Source organism: Drosophila tropicalis, unplaced genomic scaffold (genome assembly GCF_018151085.1).
Source record: "Drosophila tropicalis isolate 14030-0801.00 unplaced genomic scaffold, ASM1815108v1 contig_593, whole genome shotgun sequence".
Lineage (NCBI taxonomy): Eukaryota > Metazoa > Arthropoda > Insecta > Diptera > Drosophilidae > Drosophila > Drosophila tropicalis.
The window spans coordinates 13,623,600-13,637,462 of record NW_027173070.1 but is presented as its reverse complement, the minus strand read 5'-3'; the positions used below and the strand labels follow the sequence as shown (position 1 = coordinate 13,637,462).

Below are 13,863 nucleotides of genomic sequence, written 5' to 3'. Positions count from 1 at the left end.
AAATGTTTGTTAAATTAATCAATACTTTATTTAGAACAAAAGTCTTAAATTTTCAGTTAACTCTTTAATCTTAAATCTTTTCTATCTTTGATATATCTAATAATAAAAGTAACTCAAATAAAAGTAATAAACTGCCTAAAAGACAACTAATTCAAATTTAAATATTAATTTCGACATTTAGACGATTGCAAATGTTATCTAAACTAGTTAAAGTTAAAATTTTGCAACTTTATTCCTTGCATTGTTAGACTAACCACACAAAGGACTATTGGTGGCATACCCATTTCCCTTATCACAATCAAAGGACCTCCTACTCCAAGGGGAGCACCGCCGCAAAAGTTTGTGCAAACAATGCAGGGATTCATATATATTATATATATAACTGGCCATATCAATTTATTACTAGTTAATGTAAATGCCAACAGGACGGAAATAAAGTTTGCCATGTTTGTGGCCAAAAAACTTTATGGCCAACCAAACGAAAAAAAAAACACAAAAATCAGCAAAGGCAGAAAAAGGAAGCTGAAAAAAGAACACCGAACAGTGGATTAAGCTACGTGATATCATTAAAAATGCAACAGCAAACAAACAAACAACAACAACAACAATCGAATAGGTGTCTCCAACTGTCAATCAAACAGAGAGAGAGAGAGAGAGAGAGGAGTGTGAGGCCCCATGCTGGGAGAAACACTAAATACACTCGCACATTGATCCGATAATACAAACTGCATCAGAGGTGAATGAGAAGGGGAAGGGGAGGATTTAGAATGCAGCGACCACGCCCTCTACATTACCTTTCAAGCATTTGTTTGCCATGTCGGTCGGCCATGTGCACATATTATTCTCTGTGTTTTTCTTTCTTTCTTTTTGCGGATTATCATTGTGTCGCACTTTGTTCAGGTCTCCCATAATAGATCAATTTTCAATCAATATGAAATTTTTGTGTAGGTCTGAGTGTTGGGCGCACAGCGGGTAGCCCTAATGCACTTCACCGAGAAGAGGGCGAGCGAGCGAGAAGAGGTTCCTCTAGAGGGCACTGCAGCCTCCCATGGCGATCTATCTAATTGCAGCTGAGGAAGCGGGCATCTATCTGAAGAAATCGATTAAGAAACTCACTGGGCAGCGAACCGGCTCAGTCTCTCTCTCTCTCTCTGTAAGTCTTAGTACCCAACCCAAGCCCATTGATGACAACAAACAACGATCGGATAGCATCTGCGGCTGCTGTTGCTGCTGCTGCTGCTGCTTTGGCTGTGTTGTTTTTATTATTATTGCTATCTATTGATGGTGATCGGCGGTGGTCAGAGACTGAGACAGAGCCACAGTCAGTACAGGCCAGACCAGGCCAGGGCAAGTCAAGCCAGGCCAGGCCAGGCAACCTGTTGCTTTGATCGCATTTTATAATTTAATGCTCGGCTTCTGGTTAATTGCCACTTTCATTGTTCAGCGGACGTCAAATGTTGCTGTTGCCGCTCACTCACCTATACACAGACTCACTCTACACTCACACTGACACTCGGCCTATTCATTGATTCGCATACGTATTCGTGGCAAGCTTTGGTTTAGTTTTGATTAATTTCACTTGAACTCGGCCTCATGCTGGGACCCCAAAAGCCACTGGGGGTTTCGTTACGCATGTCTATAAACTGGCCATTGGACTTGAGACTGCTCATCTATCCAGGTTGGGGTGATGAGTGGAGGAGGGGGGACTCTGCAAAACTTCTTTATCTTATTCACACCTGAATACAATTCGTTGAGAAATGCTTAAAAAGTTTTCAACATTTGACAGGCGATTCTATTAATCGAATTTATGATGCTCTTAAAAATTCAAGGAAATCCAAATATATTAATGGGACTTATGTTTTGATTTTGATTAGAATTTTAATACAATTTTCGTTTTCGTTTTTTTAATGACTTTTCTTTATTTCCATTTCAATTCAACGGTTCTCAGGCTTAGTTGGCCATGCTCTTTCTTATTAACTTTTCATCTAATGAATGGCAAAAGTATCTTTGCTTGCTGAAAATGTATCTTTCTTTAGAGCAAAAGAATCTCAAGTGGTTTCTATTGTATCTTTACCCCTTTTTCGTCTATTATGCCATTTTATTATGTGTTGCTTTTAATTGGTTTGATTTATTTTAATTGCATAGAATTAAGTAAAAGTTATGTTCATCTAAAATACAACAGTTTAGTTAGAATCGAAAGTGAAAGTAAGTAAGAAGATTTAGATGTGGAAAAAGCTAAGAAAAGAAATAGAGGAAGAACCAATTAAACGTAAAATTAGACGAACCATTTTAGAAGGGAGAATATTTAAGTATTTCAAGACATATTTTTGTACAATGTGCTGTAAAATGAGTAAAATTTGGCACAAAAGAAAAATATCATTTATTCTTACCCTTAATATAAAAAAAGAAGATTAAGAAAAGATAGTCAAATTGTGTTTTTAAACCTAGAGGTCTATAAATAGTTTAGAAGTTGAATAAAGAACCCTTAAAAGTTGAAAAACATATTCATATTAATTAAACAAATGGACTAAAAGACTTTAGTTTTTACTTAAGGAATTGGAAAATGGATAAAAGTTCATCTTAAACTTAGCAGTAAGCCAACCAAAAGATAATCTACTTGTATAACTATTTCAAGAACCACAAAGATCTATCATTAGCAGGCTTTGCTTAAGAACTTCAGAATTTCAATGGCCATAGCTTATCTACAAGCCTAAACTAGTTGGGAATTGCAACTAAATGAAGCAAAAAAGTTTGGCAAAGCTTATAATAATAGTTTTGTAATGGAAATACCATATCTACAACCCTAAAATTAGTTGGGAATTGCAACTAAATGGAAAAAGTAAGTAAATTCAACGAAACCCCAACAGGATAAGTAATAAAACTTATAAACTTATACAAAGACTCTAGAAATTGAAAAAGTTCTTGGATAAAAATAACATATAAACTGTTCCCACAAGTTCAATGTTACTTGGGAGAAAATGAGAATTTGGTTTGTTATGAGAATAAACTAGCTTGAATCGATTTCTTGGCAAACAGCTACTCCAAATAGGTGAACATCAAGGGGTTAAGCAGCTGAGAAAGTTGCAGAAAGACCGTTAAGTGGGCGTTGACCAACATCGACAGATGCCACCAACTCAATATTGAAATTGACAACCAAATCCCGACAGTTGATCGAGAGAAGGAGCCACCACCACCACCACCAACAGAAGTAAGACTATCCTTTTTTACTGTTACTGCAACTGTTACCCTTAGCAATCTTGAAAACCAAGCCACTCGTAAGAGGGCGCACGAGCAGATTCAGTCAAAGTTTCCAACATTTGTTGGCCCTTTGTTTCAAAACGACGACATTTCCGTGTAATACAAATTGTTGGATGTTCTTAAGACGTCAAGCAGCCGTACACTGAAGGCAAACACAGAAGAAGAAGAAGAAGGAGAGGAGGAAGAAGTGGAAGGCATTGGGAATGGTGCAGCAATGTTGCGTTGGGCGGAACTTGCCACTCGCTAGAGCCCGGCCAGAGCTGGTCTTCCTTTCTCTCTCTCTCTCTCCTCTCTACCCAGCGTCCGTTCATAAATTCCGTTCACCTTTTGGGTTGGCACATTGCATTGTGTAATCCAAAACGCGCCGGAAATCAGCCAACAACAAAAAAATATAAAAATAAAAAACGAAAAAGAAAAAGAAAGAAAGCAGCAACAGCAAAAAAAAAAAAAAAATGTATTTTGGTTAACGCCCCACAAAAAAAGAGAAAAAAAAATACAAAACAATTGCGACGGCAATGGCAACTGGAATTGTAGAAGGTGCAGCTCATAAGAAGGGTGGGGGGAGGCAAAAAAAATCTCGACAAGATCTGCCCAGCGACCTAGCGACGGCTGCGTAATTCTAGAAGGGCCCTTCAATCTTTTTGTCCTGGCCAGGGTGCCCCTCCCTGGCAATAGAATGAACCCTTATTGTTGCTGTTGTTGGCGGCAAGGATCTTGAAAATTATTATCGCATGAGGTTCAAGTTGGAGAGTAGAGCCAACAACAACAACACAACAACAGAAAAGAGAAAAAAACACATATATCCATATATATCCAAGCGAAATCAAAGATATGTCAATTAAATGTTTGCCATCAGAAACAGTCAATTATGCAATTAGAGCAAGAAACTAACTTTTAGCACCTTTTTCTTTCTCTCTCTCTGTCTCTGTTTCTCTCATTTACAGGGTGACTAGAGCATTTCACTTTCAAGGTCGCCAGACAATGTTTTCGTTTCTCAATATTTCTTTTTCTAGTCTATAATTTTTAAAGGTTTTTTTGTGTGTGTCCCGTTTGGCCATTTGGCAAACATTAAATTATCATGTTGCTGTTATGTAGTTGTTGTTGTTGTTGTTGGTGCTGGCCAATTTGCAATTATGTTGTTGTTGTTTCTGTATTATGATTATTATCATTTTCAACAGACTTGAGACTGGCACAGGGTCTGGGTCTTGGGTTTAAGTCTGGAGTTCGAAGGCTTATAATCGTTTCCATGTTGCAAGAAGAATATCGGCAACTCAACAAAGTGATTGACTTCTGATTGACTTGCTGAAATGCCGAACAGGTTAACAGAGAGAGAGAGAGAGAGAGGGAGAGAGAGAGAGAGAGAGAGACAGCCCGTCCAAAAGAAGATCAAGTTTTTGGAATCATTCGACCCTATGACCGGGTTTTTGCTCTGGGAAAATGCACATGAAGCTCATTACATGGCTACAGAATTTTTCATACCTGTTAATTGGCAATGTGCCAGCAATTTGCAATTTCTCAGCACTAACCTGGCTATATAATTTCATGGGTAACAATTAAGAAGTCAATATAACACTACGATATAACCAATTGATGCAACTAACTAAAATCAAACTTATGAATTTCCATAGACTGTTTCTATTGACAAGAGGGGTTCTATACGGGGCCAGGGTTACTCCATGAATCATTCCTTATAATCTGTCACCGATTTGTCTCCAATATATATTCAGAGAAAGGCAAGAGAACAAAAAATCTTACAATTCTCAAAATAACTTTAAGTAGACTAAGCTAGATTAATCTAGTTTAAGGACTAAGGACATAAATACATAGACAACTGCTGTCATTTGAGACATGGTAAAAACCAAACCAAACTTGTCTATGCCAGCTTAAGATACTCTCAAACTTGAACCAACAAAATTTTATCTAGAAACATATTTTTCACTTCAATTACACTGTAATGAAAAGAGGTAAGACTTTAGACTGAATTTAGGTTCTCTCAACTTAGACAAGATCAAAGTGTAGTAAAATATGGTCAACCTTTTTTCCTGTAGAGTTTCTCAGAGGGGAAATTCAGCCCCTTTCTAAAGATACGCATATGAATTGAAATTAGCTATGAAATACACCCATTTTATGTAATATTCCGTATACCTGTTAATTAAATTACACCTAGGCAAAGAGCAATTAAGTGACCATATCTTCCATTTCTTTATATAAAGGGCTCTTGAGTTTAAGCCAACTAAAGTCAGTTCTTGAAACTTGTTTAACCACGCAGACGCATAAGTTGAAATGGAAAAGTTGGAGGAAGAAGAGCGTTTGGTACGACTTGAAGACTTTCTGATTTATTGTTGGTTTCAAAAAGTCTCTGGGTTGATACCCTTCTACTGGGCTCGTGATCCAACGAATCCGCAACGTTTGATCAACACCACCCAGATGGGATTCCTGAGATTGGGTATCCTAAGTGTGGCATATTTCTTTTTCAATGGCTTTGGCTTCCTAATTACATCATATCTGGGAGTGCCATCTAATCAGAATCCACCAATTTTTAGCATTAGCCTCTATTTCAATCTAAGAGGATTGTCGCTATATCTGAAACGTGATCAAATTGTACGTTTTATATGTGCCTTGGACAGAGAATCTGCCAAGAATCTAAGCGAACAAGAGGAACTGCAGCTTCGGGAGGTCTATGAGGCCTATAAGAAGCGTTATCTAATTGTGTCTATTTATAGCCACGCCTCTCTAGTGTTTTTCTGTTGCCTGCCATTGGGGTTCTATTTTCTTACCAATGAAGGGCCCGATGACTATATTACCCTGGATCAACAGTTGCTGGCCGGTTGGTTGCCCTTCAATATGCGACAGAATCATCATCTCTATATGGTGTGCTGGACCTACGACATGTTATGCACCGTCTGTGGCATCTCGTTCTTCATCAGCTTCGACATGCTCTTCTATGTGATGCAGCGACAATTGATAATGCATTTTGACACTCTGACCCGACAGATAAGCGCCATCGATGCCAGGGATAGTTTGGTTTTGGGTGAAGAGGACTTCGGTTTCTATGCCAAAATATATCGTTTGGCCTCGCGTCATCAGCACTTGAATGATTTGTGTGGCATGTACAATGAAATCTTTAAGGCAGCCCTGTTGGTTGGAAATTTCGTATGTGCCACTTCCATTTGCCTGCATTTGTATCTCATAACAGAGACAACGGATTTGTTTAAAATCTTTCAATTTCTATTCCCCACTCTGGCTCTATTGGGATTCACTTTCGATCTGTGTCTACGTGGAACCCAATTGGAAGAGGCGGTAAGTTGCAAGGGTGGATATACATATATATATTTGAAGGATTCACTAAACCAATTTCTTGATTCTTGATCTTCTTGCTGATCTAACTGCAAATATTAGAATGATCTCTTTATGAAAATGGGTTGAAAGAGGTCTTAAAGGTTTTTTTTTTTTTAATTATTTCTAACTAGACATTAAAATAAATAAATTATTAAATGTTTTTAGTTTAATTGGCCTAGTCTTGTAGGCGTGCCATCCTAGATTCTTATCTTTGTTGAAACTTATTTGTCGGCCTTTTCATATGACTAATATTCCCTAAAAAACGAGCAACGAATTGCATAAAAATAAAGCAGAAATATATCAGAAATTGCCTACAATTGACTAGGAATCAGAATTATTTTCAAAACTTTCTCTTCTATTTACTTAAATTGACAACACAAAGAGCTTAAGCATTCGACTATTTGGCAAAACTTGTAAAATTATCAAACTAATTTACCCTTTTCAGCAGATTTGGGAATTTTTACTTGCACGACATCCCCAAAATAGGTCATTAGAGGCTAAGACGAATCAGAAAATATTTAGCCATGTTTTGAAAATACTCACTCGATTCCATTTTAAAGTACATTCATTTACATTCATTCGACGTGTTTCTCAATTTCTTTGACTAAATCGGGCAAATGAATTAGTTTGACTATTTATTTTCATTCAATGTATATTAGATGATATTTCTTCAAATGAATATCTCAAAAGTAGATTTGATTACATTCATGCAGTTCTTTAATACTTAGTTAAGTTTTAGACTTTAAATTTCTTGACTTTATGGCCATTTTACTAGATGGTTATATTAATTCAACTATTTGCAATCCAAATTAAGTTAATTAGAATCTCATTTTGGTTAATGAAAAACACTTTTGGAATTTGAATATTTTCTAATTCTAGTAATTGAAATGTAATTGCATATATCATTTGCAGTCTGGCCGCCTTCAAACGGCTTTGTACAATCAAAACTGGTATATGGGCAGTCGAAAGTATCGGAAGTTGATGATACTCTGGCTGCAATTCGCTCAGTGTACACAAAAACTGGATGCCTACGGGTTGATACAGGTTAATATTGTGCATTTCACGGATGTAAGTAACATTTTATTGGATTAGAAATTAATTTGTCTAACTAATTGCTACTTTGTTTGTTCTCTTGTTCTTTTACTTGAAGCTACTTCAATTGGCTTATAGACTTTTTACATTTCTCAAATCGCAATAGATTTAATGCCTTTAAATTCTTAAATGTGTAACATTTCACTCTTCTGCCCGATTCATCTCATCCTCATCTGGCTATCTCTTTCTCTGTTGGTGATGACGCCCAAATTGAAATCAAGTCACGTATTTGATTAAACATGGCGACTCGAAATCGGGCCCCATGTTAGACGCTTTGGTGGCTAACGAGGCGACAGTTGGCCAAGAGTCGACTTGACTCGACTCGACTCACCTTCACATCCGCCCCAAAGAGCAAAAGATGGAGACACCAAGACGATGGCAGCGGCAGGAGGAGTTGGAGCTGATGTTGGAGTCTCAGTCTCCATCAATGGCCTAATTGCACTTATTATCAGCCAAAGCGTTTCAGCTTCAGATGCCGTGGCATAAGAAGTCATTATTAAATTTCTCATCACACTTTAACAAAATGTACAAAAATTCATTGCAGCTTGGTCACTTCATAAAATTGAAAACACAAATTTGAAAATTAATTGAAAATTGTTTAAAAAATTAGAAAAAAAGAAGGAAATATCAAAAATGTAGTGCAGTTGTTGCATCTGTACGCCATTTTCTTAACTTCTACTTAGGTTTAGTCCCCCCACACCCCTCTCTTCTTCTCACCCCCTCACCCCATTAAGTGCATAGTTTTGTGCTAACCGCAAAAGACTTGCTGGAAGTATTTTTGTTTTTTGTTTTTTTCTCCCTCTTCAAGTGCAATAAATGTATGTTTTCCTCGTCTTCTTCTCGTCGTAGTTGTTGTTGTTGTTGTTGCGCTTTTTTGTTCAACCGCAAAAAGCGAGTTTAGTAGTAAAATAAGTTGTATGCGGTTGAAACTTGCCACGGCCACCATATCTCTGTGCGTCTCTCTATCTAGATGTTGTTGTTGTTGTTGCATTTTGGGCTTTTGGCTTGGGTGGTTGGCACGCAAAACAACAGCAATATGAACAACAACAACAAGAGTCATGCCATATATGTATGTAAGCCACAAGCGTTCGTTTCGGCCATAATGCGAATGCGTTACATGTATCTGTATCTTCATACACACTCACACACTCACACACACACGCGTCTTACACGCAACATCAGCAACATGGCGTCGTCTACCTATATATAAGAAGAAGAAGCAAAAAAAACTATATTCATACTTACATCAAAAAAAGCAACTGATATATAGGTACACTTCAACACGGTAAGCAACCGCAAGACTCAACTCGGTTTTTTTTTTCTTTCAATGGAATTTTCTTAGTTGTTTTTTCCTCTTTTTTCACTTAGCATTTCAACGTTTTGTTAGCATTCTGCATATTTTAAATAAAAAATGAAAGAAATAAACACATCTTTCTTTCCCTGTGACGTATTTGCAATACTCTATTAAATGGTAAATCAGTTTGTCTTGACTTTATTTCAAGAGAGTTTAATTCAATGAGTGAACAACAATAGATTATAAATATTCAAATGTAGTCATCTAACTAGATTACGGAGTTTTGGAAGTCTAAATCAATCCTTGTGTTTAGGTTGTGGATAATCTTCAGAAGATTATTTCAAAGGCAATACAAAAAGGTCAGCAGATTCTCTTTGTCTTAATTTCCAGAACCACTAAAAGGTGTTAAAAAAACTCCTCCTTAACTTTAATGCTAAAATTAGTTGGGAATTTCAACTACATGACGATACCAGAGTTTCTTTAGAAAAGGTTTGATTTGTTAAAAAGAAAAGTTTTCAAGAATATGTAAAATCTCTTTTAAAACTGAATGATATATTCTATTCTAGTATTTTGATAGACCTAACCCAAAATATGATGTAATAATGTAAGGTGGTCTTGTCATCAATCGTTCGGTCCTTTGTCTAACTTCATTAAGGGTTAGGGATAGAGAGAGAGAGAGAGAGAAAAGGGACATAACAGGAAGAATGACAGAGAGTAAGAGAATAGCCTCTTGAAGTGAGGAACATCTTAGATTAATACATCATGACCTAGAGTGCATGGAAAGATATAGACTGACAGATAAACTACTATTTTTGTGAGTGTAAAGAATAATGGATTCTAACCAGTGACTTTAATTTCTCATACTAAGAAAATATATATAAATACATATATAGATACTCATTATAAAGTTTGTCATGGTTTATACTTGATGTAAAAGTTATTTCATCGAATTGAAATTTTTTACACAGATTATTTAGTATTGGTATTCTGTATACCTAGTATTCCTGTTTCAGTTAGAGAATTTCAGTTAAGACTTTTCGAATTATAATTTTCATAAAATTATGTCTTTAAATATGCTTATTCGTTTTCCTTTATTCGGCAAGAGTATCAAATATTAAGTATACGCAACGTTAAATGCCATAAGAAAAGCATAAGGGAACCTATGACAAATTAAACTGTTGCCAAGTTTGCCACGATTAGTACCCTACACCGATATGTACATAAGTATGTATATATGTAGGTGCCTATACTCAACCATATGTATGTATCGATTGATGCAACCAACTGACAGCTCTTGGGTATTCTGATCCCCATGCCGACTGTTGACTGGAATGCCATGTTAGATGGCAACAAACAACATGCCGCTCAGGCTCAAACTCCGGCTCAGGCCAAAGTTAATTGCATATTTGCATAGGCAAGAGAGTGGAAGTAGAACACGACCAGGAAAAAAGAACAAAAAATTGAAAATACTAAACTAAAAAAGAAAATCAAGTGAATAAGACCACGCGCCGACTTTGCTATACCATGCATCAAGTAAAAAAATATAAAAATATTTCATTATTAACTATAATTTATTTAAATTTAAACATAGAGACGAATAATCACTGTAATTTTATCGTAATTCTTCCTTCTTATGATCTGATAGGCCATTGAAATGGTCCAAGGCAAAAAGAACATCGCAATAGAGATTTGAGGACAGTTAAGTACCTTCTGTAGTGGTGACCTTTTAAGTAGTTCATGGGGAATGCAACTACTATAGTTTCTATATTCAAAAGTATTCTTACATTATTTCGAATAAGGTCAAACTCTTTTTCTAAAAGCAAAATCAATTACTTCCCTCGTGAAACTATTCCTAACGAACTTAAGAAAGTCATTTGTAAGAGCTTCAACTTGAACTAATTCATTTATATATAAGATAATACCTTTTCGTTCTGTGGCAATGATTCAATTATGCCAAATACTTAGAAATATATACTTTATGGGGATAGGAAAAACATCTTTGTGAATTTTACATGCGTTTTGGTGGCTCTAGTATGCCATAAAACTCTACGGGTGCATGGTATAAAAACTGAAATAGGCGACTTTGAGGCGCTTCTTACCTCTCTCTCTCTCTCCCTCCCTCTCGTTGTAGATTTTTTTGCTGTTTCTACTGATGTTGTTGTTGTTGCTGTTGTTGGTGGTGCTGTGCTGTGCTGTGTTGGGGTGTGGTTCTTGTCCAACATGTCGAAGGCAAAAAGCAAAAACCAATTTGCATGCAACTCTCTGGGGCAAACAGAAAAGCAAGAAATATGCCACCTTTTTCTGTAGTTGGTGCTGTAGGAGCTGCTGCGCTGCTGCTGCAATACCAATACCAATACCAATCCAATTTATCCAACCAGCCATATATCCATCCATCAGTCGTATGCATCTATCAATGCATCAAGCAAAGCATTCACCAATCCATTCATTTCCATAGAAATGTGCGAAGATTATATGTTTCGTCAAACGCGAAATTGCGCACGAATATGCCAAAGTAAACGCCCCCCGACCATCGCCCCCACCACTCCTTGTCTATCTCTCTCTCTCTCTTTCTCTCACTCTGTGTGAGTCTCTTTCTCTGTATTTCTTGCTCTCTTTCTCTGTCCTTCTCTTTTCATGGTTGCTGCTCGTTGCCAGAGTTTGTAGCATATTTTTCCTTCTTTTTTTTTTTTTGGTTTAGCACAGTTGAAACGGTTTCTGAGGCTGCACACACACACACTACACTCTCTCTTAACTCCCCCGCCGCCAACCATTCCCCTTCCTACCGTACTGAATGTCGTTTAGTTGCCATTGTTGCTGCAACCCAACAGCCACCTAAAACGGGGCGTATGAGTATTGCCTCTACCTTTTGGCACTACTCAAAATACCCACAAAAAACGAAATGAAACGAAAAAGAAAAAGGGCTTGCAACGTCTGTATAGGGTTTGGTCTTGAGTTTTTCTCCTATATTGATATACCCTGTACCCTTTAGCTAAAAAAGTCTATTGACGAGGCATTTCAATTACTAATGACTTATGCTTATCCTCCAAAATGGCTGCCCACTGATTTCTAGAAAATCCTCACTTCTAAAATGGATACTATATTTTCAATTCTTCTTCCTTCTGAATAGTTTGAAGAATATTCGAGCTTTAGGTTGGTGATTCGTGTGACACTTTGTCTCTTACTTCTAACGTTTCAAAGAATATATCTTACCCAAAGTTTCCCTTAGCTTCTTTTTAGTTATACCAGTTCCAGGGTATTCAACATTTGATACCAATTCTTGAAAGAAACGCCACTGGTTTTTTTGGTTTCTCTTGATTTTCTTTAGCCAAAGTCACACAGTTAAGTTGTGAAAGCTTCTGAAAAGGTCCAACAAGATTTGCATTTTCCTTTCCTTTATTTTTCATTGTCTTTCGTAAACGCTGCGAGAAAATGGAAATTTTGTTGCACAAGGTCTGAGTTCGTTCAAGACAATACATATATTAAAATTTATTAACTTATTCGCCTATGGAATTGATGTGATATAAATTGATATCAGTAAAATAGTTCAATAAAATAAAATCAGAGATAGAATGACATTTTCTACCTAATAATTGGCTTATACATAGATTGACCAAAAGAAGGACATCTTCGACTTTCTTTTATCTTGTACGAAATGTGAGTAAATCAAAACGTATGAATAATATCTATGAATACTCTTTCATATTTTTAAGAGGGCTTAAAGTTTTTAATCAATTTTTTAATTGAAAAGTCCTCCAACAAGTCTTTGTGATCTTTTTTTATTAAGAACGAAGTTTTTTCTCAAAGTTTTTTCTCAAATTTATCTAAAAATTTTCATATTAGTCCAAGTGTTTTAGGGAGGGATGTTAATGGGAGGAAGAGAAGGTAAGGGGTAAGGCTCAACATCTGAAGAGGTCGTTGTGTCCATTGTTCTGTCCATGTGCAATGATTGTTATTTAGTTCCCTTGTATGTTACGACCTTTCACGTCACTTTATTTTCAAATGTTTCTCTTTGCATTTCTCTAGTTTTTTGCTATTGTTGTGTCTGTGTGTGTGTGTGGGTTTGTGTGTGTGTGGTCCAACCCATTGTGTTAGTTACAGGTTTCATTATTTTTTGTTTTTGTTCACTTTACCTATAACAATTATTTCTTAACTGCGCACAAAATGTCCAGGCCAGAGTCCAGTAGGGCAGACCTGGGACAAGAGTCCAGCCAACCCACTAAAAATGTTCATTATAAAATTCCATCAGCAATTTGTATTTGTGAAGGAACATTTTTTCAATAGTTATGCAAAATGTGTGGAAAAACGAATGAAAAATATATGACTGGCCCTCCCTTCCCTTCTCCTCTCCAATAGCCCTTCCCAATCTCTCTGCCACTTTTCGTCTCACCATCTCTAGTGTAGAACATTACGTGTCTGTCAAACATTTCCGCCACAGGGCGGCGCATGCAAAAAAAAAAAAAAACAAAAACGGAAAAAAACATCTATAAAAAACTATTTCTATTCTGTATGATGATGATGAAGGCCATGACGATGATGTACGCCATCACGGCATACGAAAAAAAAAAACGAAAATACAAAAAAAACGTTCTTATCTTGCTTGAGCACAAGAAAAAGGTGTGCAAAAATCAAGCCCCAAAACGTGGCCAACTCCAAGTGAAGGGGCTAAGAGTGAGGCAGAGTGGAGTAACTCGCCATGGCCGCCATCATCGCTCGTCTCTCTCTTCCCATACAAAAGGCATTCGTTACTCACGTCCAATGCAAGCCGCCGCCGCCGCCGCGTTCTGATTCGTTTCGCTTTTTGCATGACTTGAGATCATAAAAAAAAAATTTATGACTACAACAAAAAAAAAAAACACAATTATACATATATATATATTTTT

The 13,863-nt window shown here is 36.7% G+C and overlaps 1 protein-coding gene across 1 annotated transcript; it reads left to right on the top strand.

Moving 5' to 3' along the window:
- The first annotated feature begins 5,541 nt into the window (after positions 1-5,541).
- Or88a (Odorant receptor 88a) lies at positions 5,542-7,795 on the top strand. The gene is made up of 3 exons (XM_068291809.1): positions 5,542-6,558; positions 7,510-7,665; positions 7,748-7,795. Exons 1-3 carry the CDS (start codon positions 5,542-5,544, stop codon positions 7,793-7,795), a joined length of 1,221 nt encoding a protein of 406 aa, XP_068147910.1.
- Positions 7,796-13,863: the final 6,068 nt, after the last annotated feature.